This window comes from Anguilla anguilla, chromosome 3, assembly GCF_013347855.1.
Source record: "Anguilla anguilla isolate fAngAng1 chromosome 3, fAngAng1.pri, whole genome shotgun sequence".
Lineage (NCBI taxonomy): Eukaryota > Metazoa > Chordata > Actinopteri > Anguilliformes > Anguillidae > Anguilla > Anguilla anguilla.
The window spans coordinates 27,351,984-27,373,025 of NC_049203.1; the positions used below are offsets into that span (position 1 = coordinate 27,351,984).

Here is a 21,042-nt window from a genome sequence, read left to right on the forward strand (position 1 = left end):
GTGAGGCATTTCCAGCGAGGGCCCCCTTCGTAGATAAGGCCGGTACAGAAACGGGGTGGACTTTCAGGCAGTAATCCTGCGGATTAGGATGAGGTTATGCATGCAACACCAGGCAAAACACCGAGATGTTCAAACACAAATGGGAAGGACGAACACAGCCCAGCCCAGCCAAACACAGGGCAGAAGCAATGCACTATGACTGAGCGAGGAATAAGGGGAGGAAGAAGAAGAAGAAGCTTTCCATACATTATATTCAAAGCAGTTTCCAAATGAAAGAAAGCCATGTCTTAACAGTGCTGCTAGCGCTAGCCCTTCCTGCGGTACAAAAATGTCTGAGGCGATCCTGAACTTTCAGTCTATTAGACGCAATTTGCTGCAGTCGTCCGACAGATAAAGACGAGCGGCATTCGCAGAGACCGCGCTAATCTGATGAAAGCAGGGAGGCTAACGGACGTTGACGGATGGAGGAAAAGAAAGGACGGAGGAGGGGTGTGATGCAGTATGGGTAATGCTGGGGGAGACAGCTGAAGGAACGGGGATTATTTCAGAGCTAATATCCACTGTCTGCAGCGAGCCGATAACAGACGAATACCACCCTGACTGCATCAGGGGAGTCTGCTGGACATACCTGGAACTACTGGATCACTCTGGCAACCCCACAGAGAGGCCTGGTTAAAAATTAAAGAGCCTTAAAACAGGAGAGTATCAGGGATCAGTTTCGGTCGCCGTCATTTCAGTGCAAACAAAGCAGAACGGTTGAGGGTGAAAGGGGTCGATTCTCTGCATTTTTTTACTGAACAAATAACCTTGAACTCCTCTTTCACTGCACCCGTCTCCATATTCACAAACAAAAACTTTTAAAAAATGTGTTTTTAATACTTTTAATTTATATTTAGTCAAAACAAGGCTGGGGGACAGCTGTGAAGAAAGCGCAGGTTAGCCTGTGGTCTCCTGACACAATGAAGCTCCCCGCATCGATGGGACGTGCCTGCAAAATAGCCCATTCCAAAAAATGGCACAAAATGTCAGTGTTACAGATTTGTACTGGTTATTTAAAAAGCTGATAACAAACACCACATTTAACAAAGTTAATGGAAAATCCGCTTTGCCTTGTTCTGACCAATGACTCACAGAACAGCAAAGCTCCAACACGGACCCTAACCCGTTCTGGCAAATGCTGTGCCATGAACTTTCAGGAGGCACGTGGCATTCTCCCTTTCCAGGGAGCAAGACCTCTCAAAGACGTGAAAGGAAAGGAGAGAGACCGACAAGACAGAGAGACGGAGTGAGAGTGAGAGAGAGACAGAGAGTGAGAGAGAGAGAGAAAGAGAGTAAGAGAGCAAGAGACAGAGTGAGAGAGAGAGACAGAGAGAGAGAGAGAGACAGAGAGTGAGAGAGAGAGAGAAAGAGAGAAAGAGAGTAAGAGAGCAAGAGACAGAGAGAGACAGAGTGAGAGAGAGAAAGAGAGAGACAGGGAGAGACAGAGAGAGAGAGAGAGAGAGAGAGAGAGAATGCAGAGTTCCAGAGTGTATACATAATGTGTGCTGTATAAAAGAGGATTGTATGGGCTTTATTGAATCTGGATTTAAATGGCTGGATGGGGATCTTTGGCAGAACCCTGGCTATGAGAGGAATGTTGGGAATTTTAATTGGTTCCAGTTTGTTTTGAAACAATGCCCTTTTTGCCGTTTTAAATCCTGTGGGACATTTTTTCCCTTCTTTTGCTACAAAATTCAAGGCCTCAAGTTAAGCCGCTCCAAATGAAGCTTGTGATTTAAAGACCCTTTTCAGTGGCTACTTCAGTTTAAAAAATTTTTAATTTTATAAGATTGTCAAGTAAGAGGCAGCAACATGGCCCATTACAGTTTTAATCTCCACAGAATAAATATTTAAAAACAGCTGCTGAAATATGACTTGACATTTCGCTGGGCCGATGGAGACGTCTTGGAAGGGAGGGCTTTGACCCAAAGGAAGAGCCTATTCATTGTGTGGCCACTCGCAGGGAGAGGTTTCAGGCACCTTGAGTCATGATAGCTTCAACATGATTCATTGGGAATAATGTACTGCATTGTTCCAGCTTGCAAAAACACATGAAAGTACATTTTAAATAAGCCTGTAATCAAAAAATAAACAAAAAAACTATTCTGTAGACACTGTGTAGAAAAGCTTCCAAAATATTGATTCAATTTAATACATTTCTTGATTTTATTCACATAGACACTGTATTTGCATTTTCTTTTTGTCAATGCACCTAAAAGCTCTGCATTAGTGCTCACACAAGGAACACTCACTGTGGACCACTGGATTTATGCACCTTCATTTCTCCTTTCACAAATTCTCCACCAGCGACCAGTCAGGCCATTAGGTAACATTTACAACCCTGGCAAAAAAGGGACAACTGGGAAAGGCACCACGATGTGGTGCATGGAAGAGCCCCACGGTCTCGAATCGAATCCTGGACCTCGCCGGCGCCAACTTGTGGCCGGTAGCTCCACAGGGCGACGCCAATCGCTCCGGCCAGTGAACGGGAGGGTTCAGTGGGTCAGGGCTCCGCGCTTCATCGCTCTCCACTGACCCGGGCTGCTCGATCGGGCACCTGTGGACTGCATGCCAGAGGTATGAAAGGTATTCCAAGGACTCGACTCTATGAGAGCTTGACTGCGGGCTGTGGCGTGAAAAGAAGCAGGCTGTTCTGGAGGACAACCACGGACGTCTACACTCTCCCGTACTGGCAGTGGGGATCACGTATGAATGACGCAATAGTCAACTGGACATTCCAAATTAGAGTAGGAACAGGACATGTTCTGCCCCACTTTGGGCGCCAAATTAAAAAAGAAACAAGGGGCAAAAAAAATGCCTGTGCTTGTTGTGAAGCCTTTGACAAATGACCAGGTAATAATGACATTAATTTACATGCTGGCCTCCCCCTGAAAATGGGAAGGCCCCCTGCCTCCATCAGGAAGGAACATCGTATTTAACCTCCAACATGTTTACAGAAGCCTTGAGAGATATGGTACTCAGCCAACCTCCTTCTCAAGGTCGTGGGTTTAGCCGAAGTACTGGACTTTCAACTGTCTTTACACTGGAAATGTTCAAAAAGGTCAACTGTGAAGAACTGCAGGCATTCCTCCCTTCACCTGCGTCCCAGGTGAGAAACGGACATTTACATTTCTGATTCCACCGTGGCCGTGAGTACAGTCAAACCAAGAGGATAAACACGACCAGACGAAAAGACACCAGTCTCAACAGGTGAAACATCACAACTCTTCAGTGTCACCAGGACAGGATGCAGGATTAACCCCATAAATCAAAACAATTCTCTAATGAAAGCAGTGTGTCATTTCAGATATTTCAGTCTTTTCCCCTCTGAATTAAAGGGAAAACACCTTGTGTGCAGTAATTTTACAGCTGGAGCTAGCTGCTCAGTGTAAAAATGGAAACTGAAGAGATGTGGCTGTAAAGCCTGCATTTTTGCTGTCTCACTGCTGTTTCCGATAAAACTTATTCCTGTTTAAAAAAAACACACCCATGTCAAATCTAGGACAACCTCTCAATGATAAACTTGGTGACGACAATCAGTAAATATTTACAAAAGCAAAAAAAAAAAAAACTCTGCACACCGATTTGTCTGGCTTTGTGCACAAAACATTAAAACAATAAAATGTTTTGGTCAGCTTGGCATCAGAGCTGGCCGGTCAGAATATAGAAAATCCGCTGTCAAGTCGTTCAACACCCTGAGATCTGTGCATTGAGCCATGAGTGAGTCTAAAACAAGCAGCCGCACTCCCGTCCCAAACTCCGTCCACATTCCAAAAGCCGCCATATCGCCAACTCCCTACTCAACAACACACCCATCACCAAGGGCTCTGGCTCAGTACCAAAAGCCAGCATTCTGAGGAGCATTGCAAAGATGACCGGGTTCCCTAATCTGGAGCTAAATGTATCCCAGATGGCGCAGTGTGCCATTCCAGCAGGCTCCGGGCTGTCAGGAGTAATTCAGTGCACTGGGAGAGCCTCGTGAAACCCTCAGCATTCTGCATTCCTCTGCGGATCCTGGCACTGCCGGCCACGGACGGCTGCAGCCCCTCTGAAGCTCCGCTATGCGCAAACAGAGGCAGAAGCCAGGGGGGGACTTCTACAGATTTGTCTATGTCACTCTCTGGAAGCAGTGCCTTATCAAGGCTACATTAGTACTTTGCTTCAGTCTTTCAGAGGACCAAAAATCAGAATGCGGTACATCCAGGCACTACTGAGAGGCTAATTACAATACCATACAAAACAGAATTTAACACTACCACATACATTCATCATTTCCCCTAGTTTTCTTTTTTAATCTATGTGTACCTCATCACAGGCGCCACTGTGAAGCCTGAAATATTGATAAAAAAATCATCTTGGAGAAGAGACAAGATAAGAAGTCAATTGAACAGTGACTGAACTTCATCTGAAAGAGCAATTTCCTCTTACACTTGAATTAAGTGTAAAATTTCAAGATATTAACAGAAAGCACTGAGATTCTTTGTTTAACAAAAGTTACAATGGCATGGAAATACATGGAGATAGGACTTTCGAAAGAAAGGTTATGCTCTTTTGCAGTGAAGTCTGAAATCTCTGCTTGTAGCATGCTCACCATTGCAGACAGATGGAAACCAAGCTTCAATGGAAACCAAAGAACTAAACTCAAGGTTAAACATAAACAAATAACAGCGAAAGGCAAAAACGGTAACATATTAACTTATTTCACAAACCGCAGAGGTGTGATGGAATTCCCCGGAGGTGTAGACGTTCAGCCTGCTCCTCCCGCGAAGTCGCGGTCCCCTTGGTCAGCGAGCTAACGAGTGCGCTCCCGTACAGACCCTCCGTCGGGTCACTATGACAATTCAACACTGCGAGCAGAGCTGTGACCTAACAACAGTACTGTCGGCTAGTTAAGACCCTTAACACTGGCAGGAATTCCGTGCATTCTGGTCACATGTCCTGAAACGTACAGTGAATGAGGAAAAAGTGCCCCGTTCCTCAGAAAACCCTTTTGGGGGGGAGAGCTGCTCAGTGCTTGAACAGCCGATGAAACATTCCTGCTCCGTAGGCTAATGGGGACTTTGAACTCACAGAGGCTGATATGGAAGCAGTGCACAAAGCCAGCGGAAGTGGAATTGTGCAGACTGCAAACACAGGCTCCCGCCACCCACCCATCACTGAATAAAGCATCAAGGTCTTTGAGGGTTTATAATTAACCAGCCTATAACGCAGGGGTCGGCAATTCTGTTCCTGGAGGGCCAGTGTGTGTACACAAGTGTTTGTTTCCACTGGCTACTCCAGCTAAATAACCTTAAAGTAGTATGGGCATAGTTAGGTTGCTCATAACTATTTTAACTATTCATGATCCTGGACAGGACTTCTACAGCAGCAGTGTAACCGATGTAGCCCACAGCATGGACTGGCTGGCCATGAAGACAAATGAACAATTCTAAGAAGTATTTAGCCTCAATGGTCAGGGTCATAACCTTATGTTACCATGAGCCTAACCCGGTCGCTCATAACCTTACCATACTATGTCCCTGACCATGTTGCTCATAACCTTACAGCACAATGAACTGAAAAGATTGCTCATAACCTTATGGTACTAAGCATCTGATCAGGTTCTTCACAACCTTATAGTATAATAAGCCGGACCAGGTCGTTCGTAACTTAGCCATATGGATAACCAGCCTCCGTTTCCAATAGATCTGAATTGTTTAGGCTAATGGTAGTTTGTTAAAGTTTGAGGCTCTTCTCTCATGTGTAGTACTGTTAACACACAAAGCTTTCTTTGAGTACAGTGGTCTCAGGCTGCATACATCATAGGAAATAGCCCCAACCAAAGATGAGAATTACAAAACATAATAATCAGGTAATATACACATGTGCAACATCTGGAGGTATAATGTCACTGTACAAGCTATGTTTGAGTTACCTGAAGTATATTTTCTGGTTTTAAACCATAGACCTGTGCATACCCCTACACATTGTGAAGCCAGCAGATTTTAGGTACCTAAAATAGCCTGCACTACACACAAAAACTGCATAAGCCAATCAAAAACATACACCAAACCTGAAATTATATTTTTTTAAAGCCCCAGAATGTGACCTTTAACCGCAACCCCATCGCAATGCCACACACTGAACACAGAGACAAGCTCTGAAATCTCACCGCTGATCTCTGGTATTTGTAGCTTTATGGGTAAACCGGCATTTAATGATTTTAATGCAGCTGAGGAATGCTTGTGCATAAGGATAAGCAACTACTTTAAAAAGGAAGCATGCTGCCTAACATACTCATCGTTACCGTTGGACATAAAAAATTAATTAGCCTACAAATGAACGTGCATGACGACAGCTTAAACAATCATTATGGCAAATATTTTAACAATACAATACTAATGTAATTTCAACGGGGCTCTCCCGTGTTAGTGTCCCAACGAGTTTCAGAAAAGAAAAATCCCAAGTCGTACCAGAGCCTAGACCATTTTGCCACATGAGAACAACAGAAGTGTGTTGGAAAAGACAGCCAATTAATCAGCTATATCCGGCAGTGGCCGGCGGGCAGTTTTATGGCTGTCGAAGAGAGTACAGCACAGGAAAAGCAGATAAGGAGAAGAACGAGAAACCAGCAAGGAAATCCTGTTTTTTTTTCTTCATCCCCAGCTCCTAATGATAACACGAGGACAGCCATCTGCAGTAATTAATTTGTGAACTCATTCAGCCAAGCAAAGTTCACCCAGCCCATTCTGACAATACAAAAACATTTTTTTGTGAATATGACCATTCCATTTTTGTAGAAAAAAGTTCAATATAAATTCCTTGAAAATAACAAAGAAAACGCAACTGTGTTATTATGAGGTGTGACTGGTCGTTTTGTAGCATCTCTAGCCCTTTATGAGGGTACTTGGCCCAACTCAGAGAAAGTCAAAATGGATGCATTATATTTATTCATAATAATCACCATTCTGTGCAAAGCTAAAGTAGGCTACCTTTTGTACGCCAAGGTAACAATGCTAAGAAGCAGCTTAATTTCCTAGTTAGCAGCTGGAGCACAGGCTGTGTACAGGCCACAAACAAATGCAACATATATAGAGCCAGAATGCACAAATAGATTGAAAATACATAGTTCCACATCAACCACACAATTTGCAGGCAATTCAGCGCTCATTTCCCCAGCACAAAATGGATAAAGCAAAATGGTGAAAAATAGTGGACTGCTCTTCCTGCTGATGACTACATTTCAGAATGTAGGCTACTTTATTGAAAGGCAAAAATCTAAGATAACAAAGAAATTCTAATTTCAGCCTGTAAGTCACCACATTTCTTAATAAAATTAATTAACATGGATCAGGATGTAATTGAGAGGAACCTTACAAACCATAAGGAAACTTTTTATAGGTCATTTTTATAGATAACAGTCAGCTTGACTGTTTATATCATTGCATAATCAAGTCAACCACCCGCCTCACCATCCAATTATTAACAATATCAAGGCAAGGAAGACATCACTCTTGACAATCTCAAGGATTAGCAGACTATCAGAATTAACCTGATACCAAGCATCTCTATTGGAATTGGTATGCATGAACAATAAGAAAAAAGAACTAATACTGACCAATGGTCACCAACCCATTGAAACTTTCGACATAGCTTTCAGTAGGCCAGTGTGCAATGATTCACTCTCTAGCACGTGGACCTTTTTTTCATTTCTAACATTATCTGTAATGAAAAGAGCATTTAATGTCCTGCGTAAGATCCGCCATGCACTGCAGACGTGCGCGGAAACTGTGCATATCCCACTCATTCTATATGAATTGCAGGAAAGAACTTGGCGCTCGTGCATCCTGCTCGGTTGAAAAAGGCCGGCTAAGCGCAAACACAATGATTAAAACTGCTGAACTGACAGATAGGCAAACCGTAGGTGCACTGAAAAAGGTAGTAATTACAAGACCCACAGAGTAAGTGCCAGTCACACACACGCAGACACACGCGCTACGCCAGTTTGATAACATGATTTCTGCTATGGCGCCGTTACTATGGATATTTTAACGAAAGTAGGGTTACCTTGGTAATTAGGAGGGGTTCGTGGTGCTCCCGACCTCCTCTCAGAGTAAAACCCCAAGGCGCCCCTCCAGTGAGGAGAACATCCACCAGCCTGCATCCTTCGCTGTCGCCGACCCTCTGCTCCAAAGTCCCCAGTACTTCCACTTCTTGTTGAAGGATTCCATGCGCTGGTCTGCAATCTTGACCAGTGTACCTTAGGTCGGCACTATGACCTACGGCGTCCATGATGTTAAAGCCACTTTAAACCTTGCAGAAAACAGGTGTCATTTGTGGAATAACTGAAGATAAAGTAACTATATGGATACAAACATTGAATACAGATCACGCGCTCAGTTTGCTTTATTCTCTCGGGGGGGGAAAAACATATAAAGCTCGATATCTAGCTAGCTATGTGCATGTTGTTGTCTTTGTTAGACAACACTTCCTTACGCACCAGACGCATAAGGCTCTTTAATGCCAGAATGAAACGCAACATATTGGCTACATGCAAGAGAAAACAACTTTGAAGCTTTCAGACTGCCACATTCATTTAGGACATTCAAGTCAAGTCAATCAGACTCGTAATTACCTAATTCTGTGAAATTAATACTCATTCCACCCAGCCGGCAACTTTAAGATACTCTTCGTTGTTTTCTTACTGTTGCTTGTTAGCTGTAAATACAGCAGTATTGAAAGGTAGTTTAGACAAGAAAACTCGTGCCAAGTCACGTTAACTAACTTTAGCTAGCTATATGTATTATTAATTATTAAATCGTTCCCTAGGCGACACGGTGAAGTGACTTAGCAAGCTATAAAAAACAACAGTAGGTTCGGCTTCCTTCTCATCCCAGAATGGCAGATGCGATACGACCAGTCAGTTTTACTGTTTCATATTGCTCGCAGGCGATGGTGAACTTCTTCATCCTCAAACGAAGTGATCTCTCTTTCAACAATATTTTGGAGCAAGCAAGCTAACAAGTTAGCTATTATCAACAGGCGGAATTTTATCTCGCCGCAAAAGAGCTCGCTAGGTGTTCATTCTCCGATGCTGTACAATTCCAGTGCATATCTGACGTTACTGTTTGAACACCAAGTGAGTTTGGCGTGTTTCCCAGGTAATATCCTTATTTTCAGACTCAAGGCTGGCTAAGAACTGTGAGACGCACGGATAAACGGTGTAGTTCTCCCAGTTCCCAGGGAGATCTGCTTTGAATTACACAGCCAATAGCACGCTATCCGACAGCCAAGTTAAAGCAATTTTAGCCAGCTACCTGAATTGGCCAGCAGAGGCGCGACTTGTGAACTCAAACCACAATGCACAGGGCCACACAATTTGCAGTAAATAATTGTGATTATGTTGTGTGGAATTAAACCAGAATATGCTTCCATATATTGAAAATGTTCAAAAGGACGATTCTGTGGCAGATACCCATGTAGCTAAGTTGTATCTGAAAAAGAAAACACGTCTTCAACGTACAAAATGCCAAGTTACTCACACATACAAAGCACTGTCTATAGGTCGTTAATTCAAACTTGCAAAATCATAAGTAGCTGACTGAAAGCAAAATTAGGCCAAGTTACAAGAAACAATATTGTCGATCTTAGCGCACACAAATTGCACGTGCCTATTCTAGCCCATTCCCAAGCAGTGCTACCCAGTTTCCTGAATTTTTTTAAGTAACTTGGCTGTGTTAAATCACCTTAGCATCTGAAGGGAATGTGGTCATTCAAACTTTGTGTCACATCAATGTATATTAATAGTGTAAATAATGAGCAATTCAGCTGTGTTACACAAAACATTTTTTTAATGACTGCACCACATGTTTGAACAATTGTCTGCATCGTGCTTTGGGTGCATGAAAAGCATTATTGTTATTATTATTATTATTATTATTATTATTATTATTATTATTAGTATTATTATTATTATTAGTAGTAGTAGTAGTAAGTAGTATCAGTAATTATAATCATAATGTTATTAATATAATATTATTGTTTTGTTTTTTAAATTGTGTTCACAAATAAGATTTTTTATTATTTTACATTAAACATTTTTTTGTTAAAAAAATTATACTATTTAACTTATTTGGCAAATAACTCGATGGACCTATTTTTGTCCACATAGTATAGCTACAAATGACAAAAACCTGCTCTAGCAGTGTTGTGGTATTGTTTTGGCCCAGGAGGACACATAAGTTGAGCTTTCACTAGCACCATCAGGATTCTGTGAAATAAGGTAGTGCAGATCACCACCTACAAAACCTGAAGTCAATAAAGTAATAATGCAGATCTTCCTGTTTATCACTATCACACTTCTCATCATGCGTCTATGCAAACAGTTGATTATACTAGATCCATGAGACTAGGTTAAATCCATCCATCCATTATCTATACCCGCTTATCCTGAACAGGGTCGCGGGTGATGCTGGATCGTGCATTGGCCAAGAGGCAGGAATACACCCTGGACAGGTCGCCAATCTATCACCGAGCACACACACCATTCACTCACACACTCATACCTATGGGAAATTTAGAGTCTCCAGTTAACCTACCGAATACTGGAGGAAACCCACGTGGACATGGGGAGAACATGCAAATTCCACACAGAAGGGCCACACAAAAAGCCCAGGCTAAATGATCTGTGCTATAATTAATGAAGTTACACTCTCATTTTGAGTTGTGCTTTTGCATTTAAGTTGATTCAATGAGCAAGCTCCTTTATGTAGCCTGCCAAGATATAGTATTTCCATTACTATTTTGTTGCCTCTTCTTCTTCTTATTCTTAAACCAGGGGTGCATAACAAGGGCTGATCCCTTTCATGATTTTGTGCCAGCTTCTGCTCTTAATTATTTAATTAGCTCATTTGTACCAACTAGAACTGCAGACTGCAAGTGTATCTTAAAGATTTTACTTAGCTCAGGACAGGAGTTGAACCAGCATAGCTTATTACAGCCATCAGAAAACTAAAACTATGTTAATCAGTTGAAACAAAAACCAACATGCAGACCCACCCTCAGGGACTGAAGTTGTGCAACCCTACGTTAAACCCTAACGAGTGCATACTGTAATACAGGTGAGATGGATGTGACCATGGCACCCACTACTGGTGAAATAGGCTATATCACAACAATAAAAAATAAAAAACTGGATTCTTCGCTGTAAAGAAAAAGTAGTCCATGGGTGGTAAAGATGTCAATCATATCAACCTTTTTTAGTGAACCATCCTCCAGGCAAAAACCCTGCCATTACACAGGGATATCCACTGTTACACTGAGCCATTACACAGGGATATCCACTGTTACACTGAGCCATTACACAGGGATATCCACTGTTACACTGAGCCATTACACAGGGATATCCACTGTTAAACTGAGCCATTACACAGGGATATCCACTGTTACACTGAGCCATTACACAGGGATATCCACTGTTACACTGAGCCATTACACAGGGATATCCACTGTCACACTGAGACATTACACAGGGATATCCACTGTTACACTGAACCATTACACAGGGATATCCACTGTTAAACTGAGCCATTACACAGGGATATCCACTGTTACACTGAGCCATTACACAGGGATATCCACTGTTAAACTGAGCCATTACACAGGGATATCCACTGGTACACTGAACCATTACACAGGGATATCCACTGTTACACTGAGCCATTACACAGGGATATCCACTGTTACACTGAACCATTACACAGGGATATCCACTGTTACACTGAACCATTACACAGGGATATCCACTGTTACACTGAACCATTACACAGGGATATTTACTGTTACACTGAATTGCTGCACACCACGCCGTATTTTATATTGCAGCAGCCCAGCAAACAAGCATCACATTAGTGGCGCGCTATTGCCACAGTTGTCGACCCGCCAGTGTTTTGCCAATCAGCCCCATAGTCTGCTAGCAGACAGTTCAGGCGAGACTGGCATGGTGGTAGATCAGCTGTTAAGAAAAGATGAAATTGTCAGTAAATGGTCCTGACAACTTGAAAAACTAGCATGATGGCCAATAGGTGCTTGCTTGCTTGCTGGGGAGCCAGTACACTGTTATACAGTGCTACTATTATTTTTCTCATAACCTAGTCCAAACCCAGAAAGGTGATAAATAAATCTACTCATGATTGAATGAATGTTCTCCTGCAACAGATTAAGAAAAGGAACATATCAGACTCCCTGGATGACCAGAGTAGGAACCTCTTGATCTTCCAGTCTTCTGTGCAACAGGAGCTAGCTGGTGAGTCTTGGCCAGACCGACAGTATCTGTCTCTGCTGCTCTGGTCTCTAACTGTGTAAACAAAATTCTGTTTTAAGTAAATTCACAACCTATTTTTTTCAATTTGATGAACGTGCATGTTTCAAACTGCCTCAGGCACCCAGAACAGTGAGGTGTCAGCAGAATGGGGCATAGCACAACCAGCAGGACCTGGTTCATTCTGTGGGGTCCAAAAGCACTCTGCGTAAACACAATTAACAGGAGCCCAGGGTCAGTCATACTTCTACTAATTGGATCAAAATTACAATGAGTGCAGTTAGCTCAAAACATAGGTCCTCTTGCCTTAAATATAAACAGTGTGGTGAATAATCTATGAGTTATTTTAGACTTATTTGAACTTCCAGCCTCATATTAAAAATGTAATTAAATGCTTTGAAGCACTTTAGGCTGCAAATTCATTACATGAAAGGTGCTATACCAATCGTGTATTATGTCAAATTCGCCAGCACTCTAGACATCAATTCTTGAGTCTGTGTCAGAATATTTGAAATGATGAGCGCTGCACGGATAAAATTCTCTTGGCAAAATTCGGTCAAAAAACTTGTAAGAGTTACGATGATATTATTATAAATCTCATCCACTGTAGGCCTAATTATTATTCTTCAAAATTAATTTTAAAAAAAATAAACGTCATAGGCACTTCTGTGAGCCCTCCAACTACAGCTGTGACGGAACAGTAGAACGATGACGTTTCACTGCTCGAATGAATTCTAATTATTTATACTTCGTGGACTCGACTTGTCAACTACCATTTGACTTACCTTCTTTATTCAGACATATTGTTTTAACATGCTTACAAGTAGTGGGGACCACTGCCTATTGATACGTGCCTTGCCATCATGACATGGATCCTTACGCGATTGCTCTTCTTTATTTTGATTTTTAATTTTAGCGACACACCCCAATTTGGAAACATCACAGGTGACGGTAAGACTATTCCCACCTAATTTGTTGAATTTTCTGTAAAAGTTATTCAGAATCGGTAAAATTTTAATATTTTAAAATGGCGCTGCTGGTTAAATGATGTAGGCTACCTCCCCTGTTACTTACGTCCACTTACATTGAGATGGCGGGTATGCCTTCCGCCAAGTTACAGCTTGGTGGGGCATGACCCATATCTACGATATCGATGCGATATCGTTCATTTACAGTAGGCCTACTTTACGGTATAGTAAGACAGAAGACACTTCCCCTAAGCGAAGATATGCCACTACTATCACGAGGGAGCGCTGAAAAACGATGCACAAATGAATAGGAGTCAAAAGAGGGGCCTATCTTTTGAATTTTAATGGTCCAGGCAGCTGGATTCAAATTATGATCCCAATTTCTTTCAAGTTTTAACACAATTATAATCATTAAATTGTAATAAACAATATTGTGAACTGGTCAGCAGTCAAGGACAGGGTGAGCTTGTATCCTGCGCTCATTAACACTCATATCCGTAAGTGACGTCATATATAAACCATTCGTAATCGCTAGAGAGCAGCGACCTTGGACTACAAAACGAAAGGATCAACATAAACTAGGCTTTATCATCCTATAGTTACTTAAGATCATTCAATGCTTAAAAACATTGCAACACTTGATGTACTGTACACTAGGTGAACATTGTCGTGTGGAGCTGCTTCACATCAGTAGCGGTATCTAACGTGACTTATCCCTCTCACCAGTGTCATCAGTTTGCCGAGGGGACGGACAAAACTGTTCCTGCCCCTCATTTGGCAATAATTTAGGAAACGTAAGTATGAATTCAAAATTTCGTTGGCAACTTTAAATATGCTGCAATACTACAACTGGATCATGATATAATAAAATAAAATACATGTTATGTTTTTGTCAGCGAATTTAGATTGTTTTTTATTTACCATTTTTATTTTATTTTATTTATTAACAGCTTGTTAACAAACCTGGTTTTGGAACTGGACCGTGGGACCCCAACAGACTCAGTGAAATATACTTTGAGACTTTTGTGGAGGTAGGCCAACTTTGGAACAGTGTTTTTATAATGAACCCCCATTCACTCTCTTGCAAATGATAGGCAAACTTTGGAAGTGTTTTTAAAATGAACTCCCATTAACCAGATTACCAGTGTGGGCAAAATATCCACTCTCTCGCAAATGAGATATGGCTGTTAGTCGCTTGTATGCTCAGGAGATTTCAGTTTTCTATCTGATATTTGTTCATCTTTCTTGTTCTCTTTTAGGCATCATTCACCCCTGGCCTCAGGGTCCCGAAAGCTCTCTCTGCCGATGGGCTGATTGACAGCGCCCCAGCAGATGACTCCGCCTGGCCCAGCTTTGCGGCTCTCAGACACTTTTTCCACCAGACTCTGGAGCGCTTCCACGCTTTCGTGGGAGAAGTGAGTATAGCGACAGCATAGCACAGCTCTGCTGAGCATAGTGGTCATGGTACTGTGCGTTAGCCTCAGGTGGTTTCAGGTTCAAATCCCCTGTGCTCCTGTGATTAAAATATTAACAATTATTGACAATAGCAGAAATAATATTGTGGTTTGGAAGTTATGAACCAAAACATAAATATTTGTGTTATAACACCACCATCTGGCCAATATGTGTGTGATACCTTCCCTGAGCATTGGGGGTCATGGCAGCCCACCTGCTGAATATGGTTACACTAGGCCTTACAGTTTCTGAACTACAGATTAAATTTTATATGAGAAAAACAGATAAATTATTTCAGTAAAAACAGTAGTAGTCCTATGTGCTTAGCAGCACAATAATATTTTTAAGTAATTGATCATTGTGATGGCATTAAATAACATTTATTAGTAACAGTAGCAATGCTAATGCATGCAAAAATGCCATCTATTTATAAAATTTGAAGTTCTTTACAATGAAGCACTAAAATAATAATGACCGTAAATATGTAATAACTGTGACTGTTTTACCCAGCCCTAAAATTCATGTTATGTTTATGTCAGCGAAATTAGATCTTAATTTACCATTTATTGTTTTATTAACAGCTTGTTAACAAACCTGGATTTAGAACTGGCCTGGGGGACCCCAACATGCCCAGTGAAATACACTCTGAGGCTTTTGTGGAGGTAGGCCAACTTCGGAACAGAATTTTTTAAATGAACCCCCATTCCCTCTCTTGCAAATGAGATATGGCTATTTGCCATGCTCAGACCATCAGTTTGTATGCTCAGATGATTTCAGTTTTCTGTCCGATATTTGTTAATCTTTCTTGTTCTCTTTTAGGCATCATTCACCCCTGGCCTCAGGGTCCCGAAAGCTCTCTCTGCCGATGGGCTGATTGACAGCGCCCCAGCAGATGACTCCGCCTGGCCAAGCTTTGCGGCTCTCAGACACTTTTTCCACCAGACTCTGGAGCGCTTCCACGCTTACGTGGGAGAAGTGAGTATAACGACAGCATAGCACAGCTCTGCTGAGCATAGTGGTCATGGTACTGTGCGTTAACCTCAGGTGGTTTCAGGTTCAAATCCCCTTATTAACAATTATTGACAATAGTAGAAATAATATTGCATGTGTATGAAGTTTGGCATCAGTTGGACTTGTAGTATGGAAGTTATGGACCAAAAAATAAATATCTATGTTATAGCACTGCCATCTGGCCAATATGTGTGTGATACCTTCCTTGAGCATTGGGGGTCATGGCAGCCCACCTGTTGAATATGGTTACACTAGGCCTTACAGTTTCTGAACTACAGATAACATTTCATTTGAGAAAAACTAATTATTTCTGTAAAACCAGTAGTGTTGTAGTCATATGTGCTTAGCAGCCTAATAATATTTTTTAGTAATTGATTATTATGATGGCATTACATAATAATTATTAGTAATAGTAGCAATTGAAAGTTCTTTACAATGGTGCACTAAAATAAAAATGACTGTGTATGTTTATAATAACTGTGACTTGTTTTACCCAGCACTAAAATACATGCTATGTTTGTGTCAGAGAATTTTGATTTTTCTTATTTCAGCATTTATTGTTTTATTTATTAACAGCTTGGAAACAAACCTGGATTTAGAACTGGACCGGGCGACTCCAACAGACCCAGTGAAATACACTCTGAGGCTTTTGTGGAGGTAGACCAACTTTGGAACTGTGTTTTTATAATGAACCCCCATTAACCAGATTAGCAGTTGTGGGCAAATATCCACAATTCACTCTCTTGGAAATGAGATATGGCTTTTAGCCATGCTTAGACCATCAGTTTGTCAGTCCGGTGATTACAATATTAACAATTATTGGAAATAGCTGAAATGATCATGCATTTAAATGCCACCCATTTACCAAAGTTCTTTAAAGTACTAAAATAAGAAATCAACATGCTGATTATAATAAAATGTTTTTGTAGAGCCATTGTTTATTTTACCATTGTACTTTAACAGCTTGTTAGCCAACAGTATGAGCAGATAGTGTTATATGCTACACATGGAAGCAGTGTAAATGGCTCTGGATGAGGCTAGGTGTTTGCTAGGGATGTAAATAAAAGCAATATTAGAGTGATATGTGTGTAATGAGCACTGATTGGCTCTTCATGGCTCTTCAGCTGATTGGCAGCTTGCCAGAAGAAGTTCAGCCAAACACCACCCTCCATGAGTGGAACTGCAGGATATTGACCATCATAGCCACCGTGGAAGCTGTCCTGATAATTGGCACTGTCTTCGTCTTACGATGCATGGTATGTTTTTTTTCAAAATCTTTTTCTATTGATGTCATTGTACTGTTAATGAGAGTACAATGGGAAGGCGCTTCAGGTTTATGTCTGTCAGATTGTAGCCTGTGATTGCATAGTGATTCACCTAATCATTTTTGTGGGTGTAGATGCAGGTACACACAAATGAAAATGAAATTGCTCAGGTTCGTTATTGTGGTTCTCTTACAGGTAAAATCTGCATTTATTCACACTGAAGAGGAAAAAGACCAGGTCAATAAGAAACTGCTGAAGGAGCAGAAACAGACTCATGCTGTGGAAGGTATGCTGTCATACAATGCAAATCTCTTACAGCACCAACGCAGCGTAACAGTTGGATGCATTAAAAACATTTGCCCTTCATTTTCAATCAAGAAAGGCTACAATTTTTCTAATTTCTGTGCCATTGAAAGTACAAACTTATGTTACGCTACAACACATTAAACTAGTGCAGTTTTTACAGTAAAGATTTATTCCTTTGACCGCATTTTGATGATTGACAGTCCAAATTGCACATTGCCATGCTCCCTCCCAATGTAACCCCAATGCATCAACACACACTTCTATCAGAGCCGTGTACATCTCCCTTTATCAGGCAGTTTGGGTGAAGTCGTTTCCTGTAACTTGAATTGTGTGCATTTTTGTGTGTGCTCGCCAGGAAAAGCCATGGTCCTTCTGCGTGAACTGAAGGTCTATGAACGTGAGTGGGCATACCAGGAAATACTGTTCAAGGAGATCAAGAACAACCTGAAGATTATTGACAGGAAGTACAAGGAGAGAGAGGCTTCTCTTTTTCAGTAAGTAACAGGGAGCTCTGTAGGGATAGATGACTACTGTATTACATGTGGCATGTAAATGGGTTTACATTATTGTTATTGTTATTTTACCCAATTTAATCCTATTTCTTTTGGACCAAATCTTTTACTGGACCAGAAATGATTTGCATAATGTATACATTGCAGTGTAGGGCTGAAGAATGAGTGGTCTATCTTGCAGGAAACTGGCTCTGGCAGACAAGTGACAGACAGGCCCCAGTAGTCTCTATATTGCAGGAAGCCTGAACCTTGCATGCTCTCTATGTTGCAGGAAGCAGGTTAAGAAACATGAGGATGCCAAAAGAATGCGGGCACGGGAAGGTTTAAAGGATTGCAAGGAGAAGAAGGAAGAAAAAAATGAAACAAGCTTGGTGAGAAAGCACACCTGTACTTGCAGTGTTGTGCCCAAGACTGTTTTAAGGTCTGCTTTAGATTGATTCGATCTAGGCTATACTTGATTGCTGTGAAGCTTGAAAGATTTATTGGTTACACTCAAAAATTTACTTAATAAAATTATGGACTGTGATTGCACGCAATAATTAAGACTTCAACTGATTGTGTGAAACAGAATATGTTAACTAATTTCCCTTGTTAGTATAACTAATTTGAAGCATGTTGATAAGCATGTTATATTAAGTATTTGTGTCAGATTTGTTATTAACAAGGATCTTTTTGTCACAAATCTGTTTGTCACAAATACTTAATAATAGGACATACTTAATAATATGCTTGTTAGTTCAATGTAATTTTGTTCAGTGCTCTTTTAAGCGTATAAAGATTGATTTCTACATGTTACAAATGCTCATATTGGTTTCTACTGCTGTCCATGAACTTTATTAAGTGAATTGAACTCAACTCAAGTTTAGTGTAACACAAGATTTTTACTTAAATTACACTCCGCCTCGTTAAAAAACCAAACATTTTCCATTTAAGTGGAAAATCGCTTCATTTTCAAATGCAAGCAGCCTGCACAACTCAGCCTGCACACAACTTGTAAAGCACATTTTGCACCACTGGGCAAATGTAGCTGTTTTTACAAACTACATGAAATACCATTTGTGCACCTTTTCGCTGACCTTTACAAATTGGATTGGTGACATTGAATTCCTCTTTGTTCATTATCTCTCCCCAGCTTAAGGTCACCTTTCAGGATGAATTTCTGTCGTGCCAGATTAAAGAGGCAGAGAACATTCGCAGCCTGTAAGTTTTCAGTTCTAGAGCCACTTTACTGAAGAGATTTATGTACAAGCACTGAGAGAGCGCCATTTTAAGCCGCAGGTTCTGATGGTTGTGTCTTAAAATGTTTTCCCAAAGGCTGGATGAGGTGAATATGGGGCTGGCGAAAATGCGCGGACCGATCTTTGACTGCAGCGCGGGACGCTCCGACAGTCAGTTTCCCTCTCCCGGGACGGGTGAGTGTGTATTTTCCTAAAACTCTGCCCATTTACAGTATATTTCAGTGCATTCCACTTGCCTATCCTGATCTCTTATCCTCACAGTATCAGCTGACCACCAGTACTTCTCAATAAGGCTGCATTTTGTACTGATATTGGGAGGTGTTCTTTTTCTGCAGTTCTTCATGTTCTAAATTCACAAACCATGCCAGACCATTCTGAGATCTCTCTCTCTCTCTCTCTCTCTCTCTCTCTCTCTCACAGACACTTGCAGCACACAGACTCTGTGCAGTGATTCGTCAGAACTCTCCTAGCAAAGCTGTGCCAGGCTCCTCGCCAATCAAAACTCAGCTTACAATACATACATTACAGCTCTCGATCAAATTCTTAAAATCCAAATGTAAATCCTAACTGAACATGAATGTGATTCTCAATAAACAATAGTCCAAAATCAAATATGTTTTGTTGTTTATTTTGCCGTTTGCAGAGTGAGTGAGGTTCTGTGATTTCATAAGGGTGGAATGGCCTTCATGCTTGTGGTGGTTAAAAATAAAACTTACACATTATTTAGTCCATAATGCTAAAGTATCCAGTCTCCCTCCACTCTCAGTTCAGGGAAAGCAGAGACAAGCATATGCTCATCTCCTAAATAGGGGACGTCAGTCCCTGCTTCTTTTATCACACTTCCAGTCCACAGGTAAGGACACTTCATGTGCAACAGACTGCAGTGGGGCTTGCTGATGCAAAATCTGACACCACATCACCGCAGCCCAGTCCTTTCCCCCTTTGAGAGCTGCTGCTTTCATTCTGTAAAGTGTACATAATGCTAAAATGAAAAACTATATAATACTGTTTCAAGCAATATTTGTTTAATAAGCCAATAGTTTAATGACATGCTAATGGTATATCTACGTCAATACAGCTGTGTTGCTGGATATGATCCCAGTTCTGGGCTCAGTAATAGTATAGTTCTGCTGTTTGTTTGATTCCATCTTTGTTATGTTAAGTTTTAATGGTGTCTTTTTCTGTTATGAATGTGTATCACACTGGCTTAGAAAGACCCGGAATTTGGCTACTACTCTTTTCAAAGGTTTTTAAAGAATGGAGGGAGCTTAGCATGGGACTGTGTTATATTGTTAACCAAGTTTCTCTCTTTTTTTGATGAAATTCCAAAATGAAACTTAAAATTTAATTTTTGTCTCGTGATTTCTGGTTAGGGGAGCACAGTGGCGTAGTGAAGAGCACTGTTGTCTCACAACAAGAAGATCCTGAGTTTGAATCCCGACAAGGGCCTTTCTGCACAGAGTTTGCATGTTCTACCTGTATCTGCGTGGGTTTCCGCCAGGTACTCCGGTTTCCTCCCACAGTCTAAAGACAAGCAGTTGGCTAATTGGTGACTCTAAATTGCCTGTAGGTATGAGTGTGTGAGTGAATGGTGTGTGGGCCCAGCGATGGACCGGTGGCCTGTCCAGGGCATATTCCTGCCTCTCGTTCACTGCATGCTGGGGTAGGCTCTAGTGTTACAACCATCCCTGGTCTCCCATCCACCACACAGATACAAATCCTGCTGCTACTAAATGTCATACTAGAAATATGCTTATAGCACAGTAACACCTGTTGTTATTCACAAGTAAGATCTGTCACATGTTTCCAGATGTTGAGCCTAATGATGTACATGATTGGCCATTATTAACTTGGTCTTAGGGAAACTTACATGTGGCAGGTGTAGATTTGGTGATGAGGAGACAAATATATTTAAAATAACTGTATTGCAGCTCTCTTAGTAAATATTGT

The 21,042-nt window shown here is 41.3% G+C and overlaps 2 protein-coding genes across 3 annotated transcripts in view; one reads left to right on the forward strand and one right to left on the reverse strand.

The window, feature by feature from the left end:
• The window catches only part of LOC118223706 (protein Shroom2-like), a 68,410-nt gene extending 59,124 nt beyond the window's left edge, over positions 1-9,286 (reverse strand). The window contains exons 1-2 of one of the 2 annotated variants that reach the window (XM_035410605.1): positions 8,654-9,286; positions 8,086-8,331 (exon numbers count right to left, since the gene is read on the reverse strand). In XM_035410605.1, the coding sequence (XP_035266496.1) occupies positions 8,086-8,310 (225 nt within the window). In that variant the 5' untranslated portion in view covers positions 8,311-8,331; positions 8,654-9,286. Of the gene's footprint in view, positions 1-8,085 lie in introns of both variants that reach the window. The other variant, XM_035410606.1, reaches the window with a different exon arrangement.
• A 3,826-nt stretch (positions 9,287-13,112) lies between these two features.
• LOC118222717 lies at positions 13,113-17,647 on the forward strand. The gene is made up of 10 exons (XM_035408499.1): positions 13,113-13,288; positions 14,032-14,099; positions 14,256-14,336; positions 14,565-14,720; positions 15,342-15,422; positions 15,580-15,735; positions 16,348-16,428; positions 16,896-17,027; positions 17,232-17,322; positions 17,610-17,647. The coding sequence occupies exons 1-10, from the start codon at positions 13,201-13,203 to the stop codon at positions 17,645-17,647; spliced, it is 972 nt and encodes a 323-aa protein (XP_035264390.1). The 5' UTR covers positions 13,113-13,200.
• The last annotated feature ends 3,395 nt before the right edge of the window (positions 17,648-21,042 follow it).